This window comes from Henckelia pumila, chromosome 2 (assembly GCF_033568475.1).
Source record: "Henckelia pumila isolate YLH828 chromosome 2, ASM3356847v2, whole genome shotgun sequence".
In the NCBI taxonomy this organism is placed as follows: Eukaryota; Viridiplantae; Streptophyta; class Magnoliopsida; order Lamiales; family Gesneriaceae; genus Henckelia; species Henckelia pumila.
This window is the reverse complement of record NC_133121.1, coordinates 192,379,442-192,404,153: the sequence shown is the minus strand read 5'-3', so window position 1 is coordinate 192,404,153 and position 24,712 is coordinate 192,379,442. Positions and strand designations below refer to the sequence as shown.

The 24,712-nt window shown below is 38.0% G+C and overlaps 1 protein-coding gene across 1 annotated transcript; it reads right to left on the bottom strand.

The window, feature by feature from the left end:
- Positions 1–3,538: 3,538 nt before the first annotated feature.
- LOC140879271 (uncharacterized) lies at positions 3,539–4,889 on the bottom strand. Its single transcript, XM_073282950.1, has 4 exons — positions 4,875–4,889; positions 4,465–4,767; positions 4,192–4,381; positions 3,539–4,083 (listed from the first exon to the last, which is right to left on the bottom strand). Exons 1-4 carry the CDS (start codon positions 4,887–4,889, stop codon positions 3,539–3,541), a joined length of 1,053 nt encoding a protein of 350 aa, XP_073139051.1.
- Between the last annotated feature and the right edge of the window lie 19,823 nt (positions 4,890–24,712).

Sequence of the window (24,712 nt, the reverse complement as noted above, 5' to 3'; positions counted from 1 at the left end):
CTTTTTGTCAAGAACAAGTTAGGATTCATCGATGGATCTATCGCAAAACCTGATGATACCGAGGTCAATCTTCTGGCTGCCTGGACTCGCAACAATAATGTTGTCATCTCATGGATTCTTAACTCGGTATCGAAAGATATATCTGCGAGCATTTTATTTTCTGATTATGCTTCTACGATTTGGATGGATCTCCGAGATCAATTTCAACAGAGTAATGTCCCTCGCATATTTGAACTCCGACGAGCGTTACTTTGTCACATTCAATCCCAAGATTCAGTCGCTGTGTATTTCACGATTGAAGTCTCTATGGGATGAGTTGAATAATTTTCGGCCCTCGTGTACTTGTGGAAAGTGTACTTGTGATGGGGTGAAGACTATTGAAAAATTCCATCAAAATGAGTATGTCATGATGTTCCTTCTTCGATTGAATGAATCCTTTGCCTCTGTTCGGGGCCAGTTGCTGCTGTTGGACCCTTAACCATCCATTAACAAAGTTTTTTCTCTCATAATTCAAGAGGAACGACAACGCTCGATCAGTATCAATCCATCTTCTCACATGGATGCCAATTCTACAGTAGCATTTGCTACTAAGATGTCAAAAGTCAAGGCACAACCCTCTACTATTGATTATCATGGCAAGTTCAAAGCCCGTCGCAATGAGAGACCATATTGTACTCATTGTGATGTTCATGGACACACATTGGAAACATGCTACCAAATTCATGGATATCCCCCCGGGTATAAACACCAACCCAGACCCCGCATGGAGTCCAATACCATTTATTCTGGCACATCATCGGCCACTATTGTGAAAAATGCTCGCAAGCGTATGAGTGTAAAGTTTTAATATAGTGATAAATCAAGTATCGTTCCCACAGAGAGTAAAATAAAAATATTCAGTTCTTGTAATTAAAATAGTCATAATTTTATCTAGAAAATCAATGATCAAGAATTTTGCAGAAAAATAAAATAATCAATGAGTTTTTGATAGCACGCACACAACTTTCAAATAAAATTAATCAACCAGAGGAAAAATGGTATAGAGGTATAGATTTCACCTGGTTTCAACAACAATCAATCCTAATTAATTAATTTTCATGAATTTCAATCAATTAATAGCCAAAAAAACTTAAATTTATTATTTTCCTCTACCGAGCAACAAATAATGTTTATCAACTACAATTCAATTTTAATATCCCTATTAAGAATCTACTTGCAGTGATCTATGTAAAACAATATTTTTTCTAAAAGTTCTGTTAAAATTATACACTCTCCCGAGTTATATAAATAATTAACAGTGTATTTTCTAATGGTCCTATTCAAAATATCCTCTCCCGAGTGCCAGATTTCAAATAAATATTACAATTCAATTATTGATCAGGTAATTGAAAAAACAATCAATTCTAAAAAAAACAATCAATCTAAAAGAAGTTCAATTCAATAAAATTAAAAATTAATGAAAATGTCTACACCAAGTTCCATCCGACCTCTAGACTCTAAAAATTAGTTCATAATAAAATTCTGAAAACAATAATTCATGTTGAGAAAATTCAACATCAAATCAAAATTTAATAAATAAAAGATAAAGAAAACAAATCCGTCGATGCGATGCCGTGTCCGGTCTATCGATATCCATTTTCGTTCTTCGAGTACGCCCAGAATTCTTCAGAAATCTTCCACGACCAGCTCTCAAATATCTTCTCTGATATGTACGTATGTGTGTGGCGGCTCTCCTCTATTTCTCTGACCTTCTACCTCCTTTTATATATTGATTTAAAGCCCACAATAAAGCCCAGGAATATCACATCTCATAAATTTCCAAAATCCGATTTTTTCCAAATTTGTGCAATTCACGCAGATGCTCAACTTTCATGCAATTGCTCAACTCATGCGCAATTTCTCAAATCTCACACACTTGCTTAAATCATGCACAACAGCTCACTTCTTACGCAATTTCTCAATTCATGCGCAGAAGCTTGTCCAAAATTTTACCTGTTTCTGTTTATATTGTGCAGAAGCGCATATCTTCCGCAACTGCACCTCCTATCTTCTCTTCATTCCCGCAGAAGCGCAAAACGCGCGCAGAAGCTTTGTCATTTTTTCTCTAGTTTCTGGAATTTGTCCGCAGAAGCGCATACTCCAGATTTTCGATATCTGCATTTTCTTTTTTCCTGAGCATTTTTCTTTAATTCTTCAATAATTCCTACATACACACAAACAATAACAAAACCACATAATTCCGCTCGAAACACAACAAAATACAATAAAACTTATAAATAAATTAAGTGCATAAAACGCACTTATCAAATTCCCCCAAACTTAAGTGTTTGCTAGTCCCGAGCAAAACAATAATGAGCAATCTATCGTCGGCCTCCGAATTTTATATTCCCAAAACTCAATTCACATGTAGGCTAATTTTCTCAAGAGTTCTCGTGTGTGTGTGATTTCACCAATCTCATCTACCCACCCAACTTTCGATAAAATCATGCAATCCGTAAGCTTCACAGATGCATTAATCCCGCCCTCAAGTTTCAAGACACTCTCCACCAAGTTCAACTTATAATTGCATAGATCAACATGACTTTTTCGATTAACATTTGGCTCAAGTATAATCAACAGGAGATAAACATACATATGTATATCAATGTAAACAAGAACTCATGATTCAAAGCAAAGGGAATTGAATATTTTCAATTTGTGCAGGATGGTGAGTAGCTAAAATTTTTTATTTTCATTGTCAGACATTAGTCTTGGCTTTCTTCTACTCCATACATCTCCATCTTTATGCCTTGTATTTGGACTAGAATTTCAATCCCTTTTTTTTTTCTTTCCAAGGCCTCCCCTCACCTTAATTTCTCAGCCATTACTTTTTTTTGAACTTTTTAGCTACTCAATTTGTTTTGGATTTTTCATGATTTATATGACTAGCAAATGAATAATGGATAAAAAGGCTCAACGAATTCAAAAATGCCTAAATCACTTCCGTGCTCTTAAAAATCTACCTCAGTTTCAAGTAAAAATCACAAGAGTTAAGAATCAAATCCTCTAATCCACATCACAAATCCACATAATTTCTATAATTGCTAGGAGTAGCGAAAATCATGATATTTGTGCATGTAAGTGAGAATTGAAGATTAAATATCGCTAACATGAACTTTTTAGCACAAAAAATTATATTCATCATAGGCCAACACAAGTACACATCAAAATTTTAACACACCCCCAAACTTAAATTGTGCATTTTCCTCAATGTACAGTAGTAAATCAAAACAAAGACATATACCTTTGACACCGAGCATCAGTACTCGGCACCATCTTAATCACTTCAAGCTATTCATCAGGGGTATCATTTAAACTCTTTCAGATCCACAATATTCAACTACACAACTCAAAATAATTATTGATGTCTAGTCTATTCATGCACAAAAATAAAATAAAATAAAAAAACAAATCAAAATAAAGCAAATAACAAAAATAGCTTGGGTTGCCTCCCAAGAAGCGCTTAGTTTATAGTCCATAGCCCGACTCTATGCCGCTTTTAGCCCGGTTCACTCGATTTGTTGGAGTTTTTTTCATTCTCCTTCACCCTCCAAACAAACTCAACAACCCTCTTAAACATAGATTGCTTTTTCTTTTTCTTCATCTTCACCAACTTCGGATTATTCTCTCTTGACAATTTTACAGAACTAACAACTTTGCAACAACATTCCATCTTCTTTGATTGTTCAATCAGGAACACCTTCTCCGTAGATGGTTTTTCAGCCTCCTTGAACACATTAAAAGTAACTTTCTCACCGTCTACACCCATCGTCAACGCACCTTTCTTAACATCAATCTTGGCTTCAGCAGTAGCCAAGAACGATCTCCCCAATATCAATGGCATATTGCCATCTTCCTCCATATCCAACACCACAAAATCCACAGGAAAAATAAACTTATCTATTTTTACAAGAACATCCTCGATGATTCCACGTGGATATGTGAGAGATCTATCAGCTAGTTGTAATGCAATCGTCGTGGGCTTCACCTCGCCAAGTTCTAAGTTTCTGAAAACAGACAAAGACATCGAATTAATGCTGGCTCCTAAATCGCAAAGTGGATTATTAAAATGAGAAGAAACAATAATGCAAGGAATCGTAAAACTCCCTGGATCTTTTAATTTTTGTGGTAGCTTCTTTTGCAGGATATCACTGCACTCCTCAGTCAGATTCACTGTCTCGAACTCTTCCAATTTCCTCTTTCTTGACATCACTTCCTTCAAGAATTTGGCATAATTCGGCATTTGCAGCAAAGCATCGGCAAATGGAATATTGATGTGAAGTTTCTTGAAGATTTCAAGAAACTTGGCAAACTGTTCATCCAACACCTTCTTTTTGAATCTCTGGGATATGGAAGTGGAGGCTTGTACATTGGTTTCTGCTCAGTTTTAATCTCCTTCTCCTCAAATTTTTTCTCATCAACCACCTTTTCTTTCTCTACATTAGCTGCATGTTCCTGGGCTCCAACTTCTTTCCCACTCCTCAACTCTATGACCTTACACTGTTCTATAGGATTCACCTCAATTTTTTTTGGGAATTGACCGCGGTTGTTGTCTTTCAATGCGTTCACCAACTGCCCAATGCTAGTCTCCATGGATTGAAGCACAACGCCCATTTTAGCTACATGCGTCTCTAAGATGTCCATACGAATTTCAGTCCTCGCCATCCTCTTACTTGATTCCTGCACGAAGGTACTAACAGCATCCTTCAAAGATGACTTACCATCACCCTTATTTGTAATGAACCCCGGAGGATTCAACACATTTTTATTGTTAGCATAAGAAAAATTTTCATGATTTCACATACTAGGGTGATAAGTATTGGGTACAGGATTACCTCTGTAAGCTCCATAACCTCTCTGATTTATGTACTGCACTTATTCAGGATGGTGATACTCTTCCATAGCACCTGGCACGCCTGCTGGTTCTGCAATACTCACTTTATTCAACGCGGCCACCTGTGTAGTCAGTGCAGATAATTGGGCAGTGATATATGTGAGAGGATCTACTGCATACACTCCAACTGGCTTCTTGACTCCCATACGCTCAGATGGCCATTGAAAACTATTGATTGTCATCTGTTCCAGCATATTGTAGGCCTGAGCGGGATCCTTTGCAAATATAGTACCTCCAACATCCCACAGACATCCTCGTAGGCGCATTCAGTCCATTGTAAAACAACTCGATCTGTTCCCAATCTGCAAAATTGTGGTTAGGACAACGTCTAAGTAAATCTTTATACCTTCCCATGCCTCGTAGAGCTGCTCAGAATCCATCTGCTGGAAAGTGCCGATTTTGATCTTCAATTGGGTGGATTTAGCAGGTGGAAAATATTTCGCAAGAAATTTCACTGCCATCTCCTCCCATGTGGTAATGCTCCCTAGCGGCAGTGACTTCAACCAACTCCTTGCTTGATCCCTGAGAGAAAAAGGAAACAAGCGTAAACGTATAATATCCTCAGACATACCATTAATTTTTACCGTATCGGTTATCTCTAAGAAAGTCCGCAGGTGCAAATGAGGATCAGCAGTGATGCTCCCATTAAATTGGTTCTGTTGAACCATGTTGATCAAGGCCGGCTTCAGTTCAAAATTGTTGGCGTTAATTGTCCCTCGAGCGATTCCAGAATAGTGAGCCTAGATCGTCGGCCGGAAGTGATCTCTGATAGGAACCTGGGGAGCTTGATTCACATTCTCTTTAGCCATTCTATCAATTTCTTATCTTCTAACTCTTCTCAAAGCACGTGCAGTTCTCTCGATCTCCGGATCAAACAGTAAAGAATTCTCAATTTGAGATCGTCGCATAAACTGCAATTTAAAAATAAGAAGAAATCAATTTGTAAATTAAAATAAAATAAAAAAAATCTAAATTAAAATCTATACTAATTGGTAACAAGACTAAACAAAAATCAAAATTTACTCCCCGGCAACGGCGCCAAAAACTTACTGTGAAAAATGCTCGCAAACGTACGAGTGTCAAGTTTTAATATAGTGATAAATCAAGTATCGTTCCCACAGAGAGTACAGTGAAAGTATTCAGTTCTTGTAATTAAAATAGTCCTACTTTTATCTAGAAAATCAATGATCAAGAATTTTGCAGAAAAATAAAATAATCAATGAGTTTTTGATAGCACGCACACAACTTTCAAATAAAAATCAATCAGAGGAAAACTGGTCTAGATGTATAGATTTCACCTGATTTCAACAACAATCAATCCTAATTAATTAATCTTCATGAGTTTCAGTCAATTTATAGCCAAGAACACTTAAGTTTATTATTTCCCTCTACCGAGCAACAAATATTGTTTATCAACTACAATTCAATTCCAATATCACTATTAAGAATCTACTTGCAGTGATCTATGTAAAACAATGTTTTTTTAAAAGCTCTGTTAAAATTATACACTCTCCCGAGTTATATAAATAATTAACAGCGTATTTTCTAATGGTCCTATTTAAAATCTCCTCTTCCGAGTGCCAAATTTCAAATAAATATTACAATTCAATTATTGATCAGGTAACTGAAAAGACAATCAATTCTAGAAAAAACAATTAATCTAGAATAAGCTCAATTCAATAAAATTAAAAATTCATGAAAGTGTCTACACCAGGTTCCATCCGACCTCTAGACTCTAAAAATTAGTTCATAATAAAATTCTAAAAACAATAATTCATGTTTAGAAAATTCAACATCAAATCAAAATTTAATAAATAAAAGATAAAGAAAACAAATCCGTCGATGCGATGCCATGTCCGGTCTATCGATCTCCATCTTCATTCTTCGAGTACGCCCAGAATTCTTCAGAAATCTTCCACGATCAGCTCTCAAATCTCTTCTCTGATATGTACGTATGTGTGTGACAGCTCTCCTCTTTTTCTCTGATCTTCTACCTCCTTTTATATGTTGATAAGAAGACCAAAATAAAGCCCAGGAATATCACGTCTCATAAATTTCCAAAATACCATTTTTTTCCAAATTTGTGCAATTCACGCAGATGCTCAACTTTCATGCAATTTCTCAACTCATGCGCAATTGCTCAAATCTCACGCACTTGCTTAAATCATGCATAAAAGCTCACTTCTTACGCAATTGCTCAATTCATGCGAAGAAGCTTGTCCAAAATTTTACCTGTTTCTGTTTATATTGCGCAGAAGCGCATATCTTCCGCAACCGCGCCTCCTATCTTCTCTTCATTCCCGCAGAAGCGCAAAACTCACGCATAATATTTGTCATTTTTTCTCAAGTTTCTGGAAATTGTCCGCAGAAGCGCAATGATTCTCCGCAGAAGCGCATACTCCAGATTTTCGATATCTGCATTTTCTTTTTTCCTGAGCATTTTTCTTTAATTCTTCAATAATTCCTACATACACACAAACAATAACAAAACCACATAATTCCGCTTGAAACACAACAAAATTCAATAAAACTCATAAATAAATTAAGTGCATAAAACACACTTATCAACCACAGCTCATCATGTTTCCACTCAAGTTGATGTTGCTCAATCTCCACCAGTGAGGAACTTATTTCAAACTCTTAGTCCTGATCAACACCAACAACTCATGGCAATGTTCCAATATCACTTGGCCTCTGGTCCTGTATCTACTCACAATGCGGAGGGACCCTCTTCGTCTTCCACCACAGATACTTGTTTATCTGTACCCCTGTGTCGTGATATTTCCTCTTCATATGTTTGGATTATGGATTCCGGGGCATCTTGACATATTTGTTATTCTCCTGAAGCTTTTATCTCCATGACCAAGCTGCAGAATGCTACAATTACCTTACCTAATGGCCATGTGATTCCAGTGGAATATGTTGGGGATATCATATTAAATCCCAAGTTACTACTTCGAAGTGTATTATATGTACCTTAGTTTAAGTTCAATCTCCTGTCTGTAAGCTCTCTAACCACTGATTCAGGATTATTTGTACAATTTCATCATGATTCATTCTTTATGCAGGAGACTTCCACCAGGCAGATGATTGACAAGGGTGACCGTCTTGGGGACCTGTACATTTTGGACCTTGCTCATTATGCTCCTGCTCATCATTTACTTGACAACACTGTCTCTGTTCAACTCTGGCATCAACGTTTTGGACATCCCTTATTCAAAGTCCTTGAATCCTTGAAGCATCAGTTAGCCTTTGATCACTCCAAGCCCATCACTGAAGATCCTTTTTGTATCTGCCCTCTTGCTAAACAAAAGAGGTTATCATTTGTGTAATGCCCCAAAATTATCTTAATTGAGTTTATTTTAGATAATCAGAGATTACAGAGTTCAAGAGCCCACATGTTTTTGATCAGGGTCTATTTTGCAATTTTTGGATTTTTCAGGGACTAAAACACAAAATGTGGATTTGTTATATTATCTTGACTTGGTTGACTAGTATTCATTCATCCATATTCTTCCTTCAAGACGTATCCCTCCATTGTTAACGCCTCCAAGTCCTTTCAAGCTTTTAGATTTCAGTCCGAGCTCGATCCGTCCGTTAGAATTTATTTCTGAAGGCAGATTAGCGATCACAGCAGCGAGAGCTTCGTTCTATCGTAAGTTTTTCTTCGATCAGCTAGACTTCTATTTTTGGATGTTTTTAGAATCGATTGAGTTTTGGTTATGTTGTTCTTGAACGAGTTCTTATCGTTTATTCTCAGTCGGTTTTTAAATAGAATGTCGTTCGGATTTGTTATGATTTTTGGAAGCATTTTCAAAAAAGTGGATTTTGAGATGTGTTGGATTTGATTTTTTATTGTTGTGTTAGCATTGATTTGAGTTGTTTGAAATGTTGTACTGTTGTCTGCGTTTCCGATTTGATCAGCTTATAACCATTATGCCGCTGATTTGAGTTTTGAGATTTTGAATCGTTTGAATCGTAGAACTTTGGCAATTGGATTTGTTCATCGTTGTTGATCATATTTTTCCTATGTAAAGATTTGATTGGAGTTTGTCGAGCCCAGAGATAGCAGCAGTCGATTGTCGAAGAGTTGGACGAAGAACGGTAAAGAGATTACCTTGAGCAGTTGTTGTTGTTAGGTTGTACAGTTTCTGATATAACCTTTTATTGTAGCTTATCTAGAGTTGGAGCTATTCGTATCGAAAGGTACAAGTAGTCATCGTTTTAGCGGGATAACACACTCGAGACAATTGGTTCTTGAGTTTCCCTTAAATCACATACTTGCATCGATACTTGTTCTAGAATGTGGGACTTGTATTTTGTTGTTTGAGCTTTTATTATATGGCTTAAATGCTTTATGTTTTTCTTATGCATTCATATTGAGCCAAACCTTTGTTTTCAGTGGGCAGAACGGCCCTTTTTGTTTAGACGTTTTGGGGGCTATACTGCGAGTGACCTGGGTTGTAGAATTTCACCTAGCGCCAACATAATCCTTATAGTTGCACCAAAGTCTAGGGGTATGAGATACGTGGCACCACCTCGATTGGGAGAGTCGGTGAGTTGTTACGTGGTCTCAGCCTCGGGATCCCAAAAGCATAGCAGCAATCCCTTGTTTATCAGAGTTGATATCCCGATTTTAAAGACATGCATTTCATTCGTTCTGACATTGAATATGTTGTTGTCTTGAAAGAATGTTGTTGATATATTACTTGTATTACTTGTTATGTTGCTTTTACTGGGAATATCATTCTCACCGGAGTTATCCGGCTGTTGCTTTGTTTTGTATGTGTACTTGGAAACAGGTGGGGCAGGATCGAGTCAGTGAAGACCTGGTTAGCATCAAGAGTGAGAGATAGAAGTGAGATTCGGTTTAGAAGTCGTATCAGCATGTCTATCTAGCTATATTTTGAAGCATGTTTAGAACTCGAACTTGTTGATGTTTTTAGTTCCTATTATTCGAATATTGTGGATTGAATGTTGTCGTTGCATGTATTATGAATCTTGTTATGTTTGGAATGGATTTTGGTTTTATTTGGCTAGTAATTTTTGTTTTTTTGTTCTGGAGCAGGAGGTGCCCGGTCTGCAGTTTTTAGCAGACCGAGCGCACTCCCTTTTGAGCAAAATAGCAGGGCTGCTGTTTTGGCCGTGCCCGAGCGGTAGTTTTCTACCGCCCGAGCGCGGCACCCCTTTTAAAATTTTTTTTATTGCTTTTAATCTTGGATCTTGTATGCTTAATTGTTGTTTAATCCGAGATTAGATGTTTAGAATCGAGATCTCACATTAAGTGGTATCAGAGCGATAAGTTCTTAGTTGAACTAGAGTGAGAGGGATAGTTCGAGTCCGCATGTATTGGCTCCTCGCATGTGTCTGAGTTATTTATTTGATTATTTAATTCCATGTGAGCATGCTTTATTATTTGAGAATTATTTGAATTACATGATTATGTGATTTAAATTTATAAATCATGATCTACTTGAGATATAATTGTTTTTGTTATCGACTGGTATCCGAAATTATGAAAGGTTGAAAGGGCACCGATTTTGTAGCGATTGAGATATCTCGTGTTCTAACCTTTGATTATCAGATGGGTCTTCGTCGAGTTATTAACAGAAACCCACCGCCAGTTACTCCTCCGAATGAGCAAGCTAGTACAGAAATTGATCAGATGGATGTCACAGCGACGCCTATGGAAACCTTGCTGAAGAGGTTTCAGTCGTTTAACCTTCCTTTGTTGCTGGGTACAGAGAATCCTGTTGACTGCGAGAGCTGGTTGGATGACATTGATCAGTTGTTTGATTCCCTTGATTATTCAGATGACCGCCGAACTAGGTTAGTCATTCATCAGCTTCGTGGTGTTGCTAAGAACTGGTGGATCATGACGAAGAGAGCCATGGAGAATCGAGGTATAGTTATTACTTGGAATCTTTTCAAATATGAGTTTTATAAGCGGTTTTTCCCAATTTCGTACCGAAAAGATAAGGGAGCCGAGTTTGCTAATCTGAGGCAAGGAAACTTGAACATCGAGGAGTATGTAGCCAAGTTTGATAGTTTGTTGAGATTTTCACCGCACATTGCCGACAATGAAGAAGCAAAAGCCAATCAGTTCATCAACGGCTTGAACCCTGACATCTTCACGTTGGTAAACACTGCTAGGCCCGATAACTTTGCGGATGCCATGAATCATTCAAAGGGAGCTGAAGCCAATTTGTGGAGACAGAGAGGAAATCAGATGGTACCTCAGCAACAGAGACAGTCTCAGAACCAACCGTCTCAGTATCAAAATCAGCCATCACAGTATCAGAACCAACCACAGAGGTATGAAGGAGGAAGCAGTGGGGGTAACAGAAAGGATCATTTTAGAGCCAAAGGGAAACAATTCAAGAAGCATGGGAACAATTCTTCTAGCTCCAGTGGCTCCAAGAAATTTGGTTCAGGACAGAGTTCTGGATCTTCATCTTTGTTCTGCAACAAATGTGGGGGTAGACACTCCCCGGATCAGTGTGTAGGAGTCTTTGGGAACTGCAATATCTGTCAGCAGTCAGGACACTTTGCTAAGGTGTGCCCTCAGCGAGGTAAAGATCGAGCTCAGAGTGGGAGTTCATTTAGACCTACAGCTCATCTTGAGAGGTAGAATTTTGTGGTTCACTCCTTCCAGCCTCAGCAACAGAACATACAGGGAGGTAACCTGAATGTGAACCAGCCTCCGAGACAGCAGGCACGAGTCTTTGCTTTGACAGAGGATCAGACTCAGGTAACACCTGACGATGTTATAGCAGGTAACTGTTCAATTTTCAGTTATTATGCTCATGTATTGATAGATACAGGCGCTTCTCATTCCTTTATCTCTGAAAAATTTGTATTGATGCATGCTTTGCCTACTGAGTTGTTGCCTACTGTAGTAGTTGTTACTTCACCTTTGGGTGGAGGAATTGTTTTTGTCAGATTAGTCAGGAAATGTGAACATCGTTTTGAGGAGAATTTGTTAGAATTCGACTGTATTGTACTTGGGCTGTCAGATTTTGACTGTATTTTTGGTATAGATGCTTTAACCAAGTACAGGGAAACCGTCAATTGTTTTCAGAAGGTTGTCAGATTCAGACCTGAAATGGCAGACGAGTGGAAATTCTTCGGTAAGGGTTCTCGATCTAGAATTCCTTTAATTTCTGTGTTATTGATAACTCGTTTGTTACAGAGAGGTGCAAAGGGATTTTTGGTTTATGCAGTTGACGTATTGAAATCTAGCCCAGAATTTGTTGATATACCAGTGGTTAGAGATTTTGCGGACATCTTTCCAGAGGAGATTCCTAGATTTCCGCCTATCCGAGAGATCGAATTCAGCATTGATTTAGTGTCAGGTACTCAACCTATTTCCAAAGCTTCTTATCGTATGGCACCAATCGAATTGAGAGAATTGAAAGAACAACTTGATGATTTGATTGCCAAGGGATACATCAAACCTAGTGTATCGCCTTGGGGTGCTCCTATTATCTTTGTTCGAAAGAAGGATGGTTCTATGCGGCTCTGTATTGATTACCGTCAACTGAATCAAGCGACGGTTAAGAACAGGTATCCTTTAACCCGAATAGATGACCTTTTCTGATCAACTGCAGTGTTCTTCTGTCTATTTGAAGATTGATCTGAGGTCGGGTTATCATTAGCTGAGAGTGCGTGAGGAAGATGTTCCTAAGACCGCATTCAGAAGAGGTATGGTTATTTCGAGTTTATAGTCATGCCGTTCGGTTTGATTAACGCTCCAGCGGTTTTTATGGGTTTGATGAACCGTATATTTCAGCACTATTTTAATGAGTTTGTTATTATCTTCATCGATGATATTCTTATCTATTCAAAGAACCGTACTGACCATGCAGAGAATTTGAGGATCGTCTTGCAGATTTTGCGGGTTGAACAGTTTTTTGCCAAGCTATCTAAGTGTGAGTTCTGGTTGGATCGAGTTGTCTTTCTTGGTCATATTATTTTCGGAGATGGGATTTCTGTCGATCCCAACAAGATTGAAGCAGTTATGAATTGGCCTAGACCAACATCAGTGCCTGAGATCCAAAGCTTTATGGATTTAGCTGGTTATTATCGCCGATTCATCGAGGGATTCTCATCTATTGCCAAGCCGATTACCCACCTGACTCAAAAGAATGCGCCTTTTATCTGAACTGCAGATTGTGAGGCTAGTTTTGTTGATCTGAAGAGGAAACTAACCAGTGCTCCAATTCTTTCTATTCCATCAGGTACTGGAGGTTTTACCGTGTATTGCGATGCTTCTAATCGAGGCTTGGTATGTGTTCTTATGCAGCATAAGCATGTGATAGCGTATTCATCGAGCCAGCTGAAGCCGCATGAGACTCGTTATCTGGTTCATGATCTTGAACTCACTGCGATCGTATTTGTTTTGAAGATTTGGCGTCACTATCTTTATGGTGAGTCTTTCGAGATATTTTCTGACCATAAGAGCCTTAAGCACTTGTTTTCACAGGCAGAGCTGAATATGAGACAGAGAATATGGCTAGATCTGTTGAAGGATTTCGACTGTGAAATCAAGTATTACTCGGGAAAGTCGAATGCAGCTGCAGATGCCTTGAGCCAAAAGCTTTGTTCTTTATCTCTTTCTACTATCGGTGTTTCTCATTTGATCGATGATTGTTGCACTTTTGGGTTAGAGTTTTAAACAGATAGGAAGATTGTCAGAGTATTTGCTATTCAAGCCGAGCCAGAGTTATTTATTTTGATCAAAGAAGCACAGAAGTCTGATTCGAGCACTCAGATTTCAGTAGAGAAAGTCAGATCTGGGCATCAGTCTGAATTTCAAGTTAGAAATGATGTTTTGTTTGTGAATAACCGTATTGTTGTGCCTGATATTTTGGAGTTGAGGCAGCGTATTCTCCGAAAGGCTCATTGCAGTCGGTTCAGTATTCATCCTGGAGGCCGTAAGATGTATAACAATCTGAAGAATCAGTTTTGGTGGAAGAGAATGAATATCGATGTTGCGAGGTTTGTATCTCGATGTTTGAACTATCAGCAAGTTAAAGCAGAAAGGAAGCAACCGGGTGGTCTGTTGCACAATCTATCTGTCCTTGAATGGAAATGGGATCACGAATCTACCGCGATCTGTTCGAGGATGCGATGCTATTTGGGTAGTGATCGACACATTGACAAAGTCTGCTTGCTTTAATCCATACAGGATGACGTATCGTCACGATCAGATGGCTGAGTTATATGTTAGCAATGTTGTGAGATTGCATGGTGTGCCAAAGTTGATCGTTTCAGACCGAGACCCTAGATTCACTTCGCACTTTTGGCACAGTCTTCAAGAGGCACTTGGTACTCGATTGCATCTGAGTATAGCTTATCATCCTCAGACTGACAGACAGTCAGAGCGGTCTATCCAGACGTTAGAGGATTTGCTTCGAGCAGTAGTGATAGACTTTGGCACTAGTTGACAGGATTCTTTGTCTCTTGTCGAGTTTTCATACAACACCAGTTACCAAGCAAGTATCGGTATGGCGCCTTTTGAGGCTTTGTACGGTAAGAAGTCCTGATCTCCTTTGTTTGGGATGATGTGTCTGAGTCACCTGATTTGGGATCGGATATGCTTAGAGACATGGCAAAGCAAGTTAAGATCATTCAGATGAGAATGAAGTCAGCTCAGGATAGACAGGCAAAGCATGCAAATGTCAGACATAGACCTCTGAGTTTCGAGCAGGAAGACCAAGTTTTCCTTAAGATTTCTCCTTTCAGAGGCACTGTTCGATTTGGAAAGAGAGGGAAGTTATCTCCGAGATTCATCGGACCGTACGAGATTCTCGAGAAGTGATAAGTGCAATTTATGCACTTAATTTATATAAGATTTGACTTGGATTTTTTAATGTATCGAGTGGATTTTATGCGCGTTAGTTGTTGTTTTTATGAGTTGCAAGGATTGAGAGAAAAGTAGCAAGAATAAACGGAAAGATGAATTATGGAGCAACAACTTCAAAAAATTACTGGGAATTAATGACACGTTAAAATCCGATCTCCACCGTTCATAATACAGCTTAAGATGTTTTGAAGTTGATTTCAGAGTTTCAGCTCAATCCGACGGTTAGTTTGGGAGATATGATTTTTTGAAAATTGTCGCGCGCTGTAGAACAACACATGCAAGAGTAGGGCGCACACGCGCCTCCTGGACATGAAAAAGGGAAGCTAAATTCGAGGCTCAGGCACGCCCTCGCCACTCTACTGCGCGCCCACGCCATCCGAAAGTCAGATTTTGTAATTTTTCGGGAAGGAGACTTTGAGACTTTTTCGGGCTTTATTCGGCGGGCTTCGAGGACATCTGCACTACATCAAAGGAAGAACACGAAGATAGATCAATTGGACACGGAAGAGCGACTACGGATTTGTTCTTCTATTTTTATCTTTCTTAATTGTTGAATTGATGTCTAGATTTCTGAACATGATTTATTTTATTCAGAATTTGATTATGAACTAAACTTTTCATAGTCTAGAGGTTGATGCAGCCTGTTTGAGACACTTTTACGAATTCTTAATTTTATTGGATTGAATTTTCCTAAATTAATTGTTTTTCTAGTTTTGATAGTATTTTCAATTAATTGATCAATAATTGGACTGTTATATTTATTCGAAATTGATGCTCGGGAGAGGGAATTTTGGATAGGACCAATAGAAAATACACCGTTAATTGTTTATATAACTTGGGAGAGTATATAGCGTTAATGGAGTCTTATGTAGAACATTGATTTACATATATCACTACAATTATATTCTTAATAGGGATATTGGAATTGAACTGTAGTAGATACAAACTATTCGTTTCTCGGGAGAGGGGAATAATACACTTAAGTGTTCTTGGCTATTAATTGAATGCAATTCATGAAAATGAGTTAATTAAGGATAGATGTTGTTGAAACCAGGTGAAATCATAACCTCTAGACTGTTTTCTCTCATTGAATTAATCTTTGAATTTGTGTGCGTGCTTGCTAAAAACTCATTGATTATTTTATTATTCTGCAAAATTCTCAAATTTTGAATTTCTAGATAAAGTTTAGACTATTTTAATTACAAGCACTGAATATTTTTATTTTACTCTCTGTGGGAACGATACTTGATTCAATCACTATATTAAAACTTGACACTCGTACGCTTGCGAGTATTTTTCACAACAAGTTTTTGGCGCCGTTGCCGGGGAGTAAATTTTGATTTTTTTTAAGTCTTGTTACCAATTAGTCTAGATTTTAATTTAGAGTTTTTTTTATTTTATTTTAAGTTACTAATTGATTTCTTCTTATTTTTAAATTGCAGTTTATGCGACGATCTCAAAGTGCGAATTCTTTACTTTTTGATCCGGAGATCGAGCGCACTGCACATGCTTTGAGAAGAGCGAGAAGAGAAGAATTAAGAAACATGACTGAAGAAGAAGCGCAACAAGCTCCCCTGGTGCCAATCAGAGATCACTTCAGGCTAGTAATCCAGGCTCACTATTCTGGAATTGTTCGAGGGACCATTAACGCCAACAATTTTGAACTAAAGCCGACGTTAATCAACATGATGCAATCAAGCCAATTCAATGGAAGCGCTACAGCTGATCCTCACCTGTACCTACGGACCTTCTTAGAGATTACCGATACGGTAAAATATAATGGTGTTCCTGAGGATATTATTCGTTTACGCTTGTTTCCTTTTTCTCTCAGGGATTAGGCGAGGAGTTGGTTGCAATCACTGCCGCTAAGAAGCATCACTACTTGGGAGGGGATGTCAGAAAAATTTCTTGCAAAATATTTTACACCTGCCAAATCCACCCAACTGAAGATTGAGATCAGCACATTCAGGCAGATGGATTCTGAAAAGCTCTACGAGGCGTGGGAAAGGTATAAAGAATTATTAAGACGTTGTCCTAACCACAATTTTGCAGATTGGGAGCAAATCGAGTGGTTCTACAAGGGACTGAATGCGCCTACAAGGATGAATGTGGATTCTGCGGCTGGAGGTACTATATTTGCAAAGGATCCCGCTCAGGCCTATGATATGCTGGAACAAATGACAATTAATAGTTTACAATGGCCATCTGAGCGTATGGGAGTCAAGAAGCCTGTTGGAGTGTATGCAGTAGATCCTCTCACATCTATCACTGCCCAATTATCTGCGCTGACTACACAGGTAGCTGCTTTAAATAAGGTGAATGTTGCAGATTCAACTAGAGTTGAAGGATCACATTCCCTATAGGAAGTTAATTATATCAATCCTAATGGCTACCGAGGATATGGAGGCAATAGAGGTAATCTTGTTCCCAATACTTATCACCCTAGTTTGCGGGATAATGAAAATTTTTCATATGCTAACAATACTAATAAGGGTGATGGTAAGTTGTCTTTGGAGGATGTGGTTAGTACCTTTGTGCAGGAATCAAGTAAGAGGATGGCGAGAACTGAGTCTCGCCTTGACAGCTTGGAGACACATGTGGTAAATATGGGTGCCATGATGAAGTTTATGGAGACTAGCATTGGGCAGTTGGCAAACGCACTGAAAGATTATAATCGCGGTCAATTCCCAAGCAATATTGAGATGAATCACATAGAACAGTGTAAGGCCATAGAGTTGAGGAGTGGAAAGGAAGTTGGAGTCCAAGAACTTGCTGTTGAAGAGAAGAAAATTGAGGAAGCGGTCGAAGAGAAGAAGCCTGAACTTGAAGAGAAACCGATGTATAAGCCTCAAATCCCATACCCGCAGAGATTCAAGAAGAAGACTCTTGATGAGCAGTTCTCCAAATTCTTGGAGATTTTTAAGAAACTTCATATCAACATTCCCTTTGCTGATTCTTTGGAGCAAATGCCGAATTATGCTAAATTCTTGAAGGAAGTGATGTCAAAGAAGCGGAAGTTGGAAGAGTTTGATACGGTGAATTTGACTGAGGAGTGCAGTGCTATCCTGCAAAAGAAGCTACCACAAAAATTAAAGGATCCAGGAAGTTTTACGATTCCTTGCATTATTGGTTCTTCTAATTTTGATAAAGCACTTTGTGATTTAGGAGCTAGCATTAACTTAATGCCTTTATCTATTTTCAGGAGCTTAGGACTTGGCGAGGTGAAGCCCACAACAATCATGTTGCAGTTAGCTGATAGATCTATCACATATCCGCTTGGAATCATTGAGGATGTTCTGGTAAAAATAGATAGATTTATTTTTCCTGCGGATTTTGTAGTGTTAGATATGGAGAAGGATAAAAATTTGCCATTTATATTGGGGCGACCATTCTTGGCTACTGCTGACGCCAAGATAGAGGTTAGAAAAGGTGTGTTGACGATGGGTGTAGACGGTGAGAAAGTTACTTTTAATGTGTTCAAGGAGGCTGAAAATCCATCCACGGAGAAGGTGTTCCTGATTGAACAATCAAAGAAAATGGAGAGCTGCTATGAAGTCGAGAGAAAAGCAGAATTGCAAAGAGAGAATGATCCGAAGGTTCCAAAGAAGAAGAAGAAAAACAAATCAAAGTTTAAGAGGATCGTTGAGTATTTTTGGAGGGTAAAGGAAAAGGGAAAATCCTCCAACAAGACTGAACCGGGCTAGAACCAGAGTATAGTCGGGCTATGGACTATAAACTAAGCGCTTCTTGGGAGGCAACCCAAGCTTTTTTTTATTTATTTGCGTTATTTTTATTTGTTAATTTTAGTTGTTTTTGTTTTTTTTATCATGAGAAAACTAGACATCAATAATGATTTTGAATTGTGTAGGTAAAAAAGTTTAGGAGCCAACCCTGATGAAGAGTTTTGAGTGATTAAGATGGTGCCGAGTACTGACGCTCGGTGCCCAAGGTATGTGTCCTTATTTTGATTTACTACTGTACATTGAGGACAATGCACAATTTAAGTTTGGGGGGATGTGTGAAATTTGAAAATTTTCATGAGTTAGGTTGAGTTGAAGACATAATATGTAATTGTGTTGGCCTATGATGAAAATAATTTTTTGTGCTAAAAAGTTCATGTTAGCGCTATTTAATCTTGAGTTCTCACAATTATGCACGAATGCCATGATTTTCGATTCTCCTAGCAATTAGAGAAATTATGTTGATTTGTGATGTGGATTAGAGGATTTGATTCTTAACTCTTGTGAATTTTACTTGAAACTGAGGTAGATTTTTAAGAGCATAGAAGTGATTTAGGCATTTTTGAATTCGTTGAGCCTTTTTAGCCATTATTCATTTATTAGTCATATAAATCATGAAAAATCCTAAATAAATTGAGTAGCTAAAAAGTTCAAAGAAAAGTAATGGCGGAGAAAGTAAGGTGAGGGGAGGCCTTGAAAGGAAAAAAAATGGATTGAAATTCTAGTCCAAATACAAGGTAAAGAGATGGAGATGTATGGAGTATAATAAAGCCAAGACTAATATCTGGCAATGCAAATAAAAAATTTTAGCTACTCATCATCCTGCACAAATTGAAAATATTCAATTCCCTTTGCTTTGAATCCTGAGTCCTTGTTTATATTGATATACATATGGATGCTTATCTCCTGCTGATTATACTTGAGCCTAATGTTAACCGAAAAATTCCTGTTGATCTGTGCAATTAGAAGTTGAACTTGGTGGAGAGTGTCTTGAAACTTGAGGGCGGGATTAATGAATCTGTGAAGCTTACGGATTGCATGATTTTATCGAAAGTTGGGTGGGTAGTTGAGATTGGCAAATCACACACACACGAAAACTCTTGAGAAAATTTGCTTACATGTGTATTTAATCTTGGAATGTAAAAATTCGGAGGCCGACTATATTGCTCATTATTGTTTTGCTCGGGACGAACAAAGTCTAAGTTTGGGGAAATTTGATAAGTGCAATTTATGCACTTAATTTATATATGATTTGACTTGGATTTTTTAATGTATCGAGTGGATTTTATGCGCGTTAGTTGTTGTTTTTATGAGTTGCAAGGATTGAGAGAAAAGTAGCAAGAATAAACGGAAGGATGAATTATGGAGCAGCAACTTCAGAAAATTACTGGGAATTATTGACACATTAAAATCCAATCTTCACCGTTCATAATACAGTTTAGAATGTTTTTAAGTTTCTGTCAAAATTTCATCTCAATCCGACGGTTAGTTTTGGAGATATGATTTTTTGAAAATTGTCGCGCGCTGTAGAATAGCACATGCGAGAGTAGGGCATGCCCTCGCCTCCTGAACGTGAAAAAGGGAAGCCAAATTCGAGGCTCAGGCGCTCCCTCACCACTCTACTGCGCGCCTGCGTCGTCTGAAAGTCAGATTTTGTAATTTTTCGGGAAGGAGACTTTGAGACTTTTTTGGGCTTTATTCGGCGGGCTTCGAGGACATATAAAAGAGATTTCAAAGACACAATAGGAAGGGGGAACCGCCACAATACATCAAAGAATTCTTAGAGCTTAAACTTGAGATTTGAGAGAAAATATTGGAGGAGAAATCTGCACTACATCAAAGGAAGAACACGAAGATCGATCAACCGGACACGAAAGAGCGACTACGGATTTGTTATTCTATTTTTATCTTTCTTAATTGTTGAATTGATGTCTAGATTTCTGAACATGATTTGTTTTATTCAGAATTTGATTATGAACTAAACTTTTCATAGTCTAGAGGTTGATGCAGTCTGGTTGAGACACTTTTACGAATTCTTAATTTTATTGGATTGAATTTCCCTAAATTAATTATTTTTCTAGTTTTGATAGTCTTTTCAATTAATTGATCAATAATTGGACTGTTATATTTATTCGAAATTGATGCTCGGGAGAGGGAATTTTGGATAGGACCAATAGAAAATACACCGTTAATTGTTTATATAACTCGGGAGAATATATAGCGTTAATGGAGTCTTATGTAGAACATTGATTTACATATATCACTACAATTAGATTCTTAATAGGGATATTGAAATTGAACTGTAGTAGATACAAATTATTCGTTGCTCGGGAGATGGGAATAATACACTTAAGTGTTCTTGGCTATTAATTGAATGCAATTCATGAAAATGAGTTAATTAAGAGTAGATGTTGTTGAAACCAGGTGAAATCATAACCTCTAGACTGTTTTCTCTCATTGAATTAATAATTGAATTTGTGTGCGTGCTTGCTAAAAACTCATTGATTATTTTATTATTCTGCAAAATTCTCAAATTTTGAATTTCTAGATAAAGTTTAGACTATTTTAATTACAAGCACTGAATATTTTTATTTTACTCTCTGTGGGAACGATACTTGATTCAATCACTATATTAAAACTTGACACTCGTACGCTTGCGAGTATTTTTCACAACAAGAAGCTAGACGATCTTGCCTACAGACTTGCACTTCCTTCGTCTTTATCTGGTATTCACAACGTTTTTCACGTCTCTATGTTGTGGAAGTATCATCCAGATCCTTCTCATATTCTTCATCCTGACAAAACCGAGCTTGACGAGACTCTAAGCTACTTTGAGCGACCGATTCAGATCCTTGATCGGAAGGAGAAACAACTCAGAACCAAGTTGATTCCTTTGGTGAAGGTGCAGTGGAGCCGTCACGGAGTCGAGGAAGCGACTTGGGAGACAGAATCTGACATGAGACAACGTTTTCTTGAGTTATTCGGATGACGTGAGTTCTTCTTACTGTCTTTAGTTCTTTATTCTATCTTATGAGTTGTGATTTTTATTGATTTCGAGGACAAAATCTCTTCTTAGAGGGGGAGAATTGTAACGTCCCAAATTTATCTTAATTGAGTTTATTTGAGATAATCGTAGATTACAGAGTTCAAGAGCCGACTTCATTTTTTATCAGGGTCTAATGTGGATTTGTTATATTATCTTAACTTGGTTGACTAGTCTTCATTCATCCATCTTCTTCCTTCAAGCCATCTCCCTCCATTGTTAATTCCTCCAAGTCCTTTCAAGCTTTCAGATTTCAGTCCGAGCTCGATCCGTCCGTTAGAATTTATTTATGAAGGCAGATTAGCGATCACAGCAGCGAGAGCTTCGTTTTATCGTAAGTTTTTCTTCGATCAGCTAGAATTCTATTTTCCGATTTTGTTAGAATCGATTGAGTTTCGGTTATGTTGTTCATTAACGAGTTCTTATCGTTTATTCTCAGTCGGTTTTGAAATAAAGCGTCGTTCGGATTTGTTATGATTTTTGGAAGCATTTTTGAAAAATTAGATTTTGAGATGTGTTGGATTTGAGTTGTTATTGTTGTGTTAGCATTGATTTGAGTTGTTTGAAATGTTGTACTGCTGCCTGCGTTTTTGGTTTGAACAGTTTATAACCGTTATGCCGCCGGTTTGTGTTTTGAGATTTTGAACCGTTTGAATCGTAGAACTTTGGCAAATGGGTTTGTTCGTCGTCGTTGATCATATTTTGCCTATGTAAAGATTTGATTGGAGTTTGTCGAGCCCAGAGTTAGCAGCAGTAGATTGTCGAAGAGTTGGACGAAGAACGGTAAAGAGATTACCTTGAGCAGTTGTTGTTGTTAGGTTGTATAGTTTCTGATATAATCTTTTATTGTAGCTTATCCAGAGTTGGAGCGATTCGTATCGAAAGGTACTAGCAGTCATCGTTTTAGCGGGATAGCACCCTCGAGACAGTTGGTTCTTGAGTTTCCCTTAAATCACATACTTGCATTGATACTTGTTCTAGAATGTGGGACTTGTATTTTGTTGTATGAGCTTTTATTATATGGCTTAAATGCTTTATGTTTTTCTTATGCATTCATCTTGAGCCAAAACTTTATTTTTAGTAGGCAGAACGACCCATTTTGTTTAGACGTTTTGGGGGCTATACTGCGAGTGGCCTGGGTTGTAGAAGTTCACCTAGCGTCAGCATACTCCTTATAGTCGCACCAAAGTCTAGGGTATGAGATACGTGGCACCACCTCGATTGGGAGAGTCGGTGAGTTGTTACGTGGTCTCAGACTCGGGATCCCAAAAGCATAGCAGCAATCCATTGTTTATCAGAGTTGATATCCCAATTTTAAAGACATGCATTTCATTCGTTTTGACAGTGAATATGTTGTTGTCTTGAAAGCATGTTGTTGATATATTACTTGTATTACTTGTTATGTTGCTTTTACTGGGAATATCATTTTCACCAAAATTTATTCGGCGGTTGCTTTGTTTTGTATGTGTACTTGGTTACAGGTGGGGCAGGGTCGAGTCAGCGAAGACCTGGTTTGCGTCAAGAGTGAGAGATAGAAGTGAGATTCGGTTTAGAAGTCGTATCAGCATGTCTTTCTAGCCTATATTTTGAAGCATGCTTAGAACTCAAACTTGTTGATGTTTGTAGTTCCTATTATTCGAATATTGTGGACCCCCTTTTGAGCAAAATAGCAGGGCTGCTGTTTTGGCCACGCCCGAGCGGTAGTTTTTTATCGCCCGAGCGCGGCACTTCTTTAAAAAAAAACTTTATTGCTTTTAATCTTGGATCTTATATGCTAAATTATTGTTTAATCCGAGATTAGATGTTTAGAATCGAGGTCTCACAATTTGTTTCTCATAATCATTTGTCAATTCTTCCATTTGAATTAGTTCATTGTGACATTTGGGGCACATTTCATGAAATTTCACACTCAGGACATAGATATTTCTTAACTTTAGTCGATGATTGTACTTGTTTTACTTGGGTGTTTTTACTTGCAAACAAATCTGATGTAACTCACATTGTTCCTCAGTTCTTTGCTATGATTAAGACACAATTTCATTGCAAAATTAAGAAATTTCGTTCTGATAATGAAAAGGAACTCATGTTTTCTGAATTTTTTGCACAACAAGGCACTTTAAACCAGTTTTCTTGCGTCGATCGACCACAACAAAACTCTGTGGTAGAAAGAAAACATAAACACCTTTTAAACATTGCACGTGCATTTTATTTCCAGTCTCAAGTTCCACTTTCTTTCTGGTCCGAATGTGTTCTCACTGCATGCTATCTTATTAACCGCACTCCTTCAGCCACTCTACAACACAAGGCACCCTATGAACTTTTGTACCACACTCCAGTTGATTACTCCAGTCTAAAAGCCTTTGGGTGTCTTGCTTTTGCCTCCACTCTTCCTGCCCATCGATCCAAGTTCCATCCTCGTGCTTGTTCTTGCGTTTTCTTGGATATCCTCCTGGGGTTAAGGGATACAAACTTTATGATATTAAAAACAAACGTATATTTGTGTCCCGTGATGTGATATTCCATGAAACAATGTTTCCTTGCCACTCAATACAGTCATCCCTCACCTATTGATCCTTTCCCTCAGTTGGTGCTTCCACTCATTCCTTCCGATATTCATTTTTCAGAACCTACTGGTCTTTCCAATTCTTCTCCTCTCCCTCTTCGAAGGTCTATTCGCCCTCATAAACACCCAACTTATTTGCAGGATTATCACTGTCATTTGATCCATAATCATGAATCCTTTGATCGATGCCATCAACCACAACCATATCCTTTATCCAAAGTTCTTTCCTATGATCGTTTATCTGTTCCATATAGGGAATTTATCCTCAATGTTTCTTCCCACTTCGAACCAAAATTCTATCACCAAGCTGTCCTTTATCCTGAATGGAGACAGGCAATGCAAGATGAGTTATCAACTTTGGATCGTAATCAGACTCGGTCTGTGGTCCCCTTGCCCCCTACCAAACATTCTATCGGGTGTAAGTGGGTGTTTAAGCTTAAACTTTATCCCAATGGGTCTGTTGATCGCCACAAAGCTCGCTTAGTGGCTAAAAGATATAATCAGCAAGAAGGTGTCGATTTTCTAGATACATTTTCACCTGTTGCAAAGCTAGTCACAGTCAAAG

Bases quoted from the DNA above. Each gene is read 5' to 3' on its own strand.
- LOC140879271 (XM_073282950.1), bottom strand. The intron at 4,382-4,464 runs GTGGTTGATGAG...TCCATATCCCAG, and splicing joins CTAATGTAGAGAAAGAAAAG to AGATTCAAAAAGAAGGTGTT. The intron at 4,084-4,191 runs GTGATATCCTGC...TTTGCGATTTAG, and splicing joins GAATCTGACTGAGGAGTGCA to GAGCCAGCATTAATTCGATG.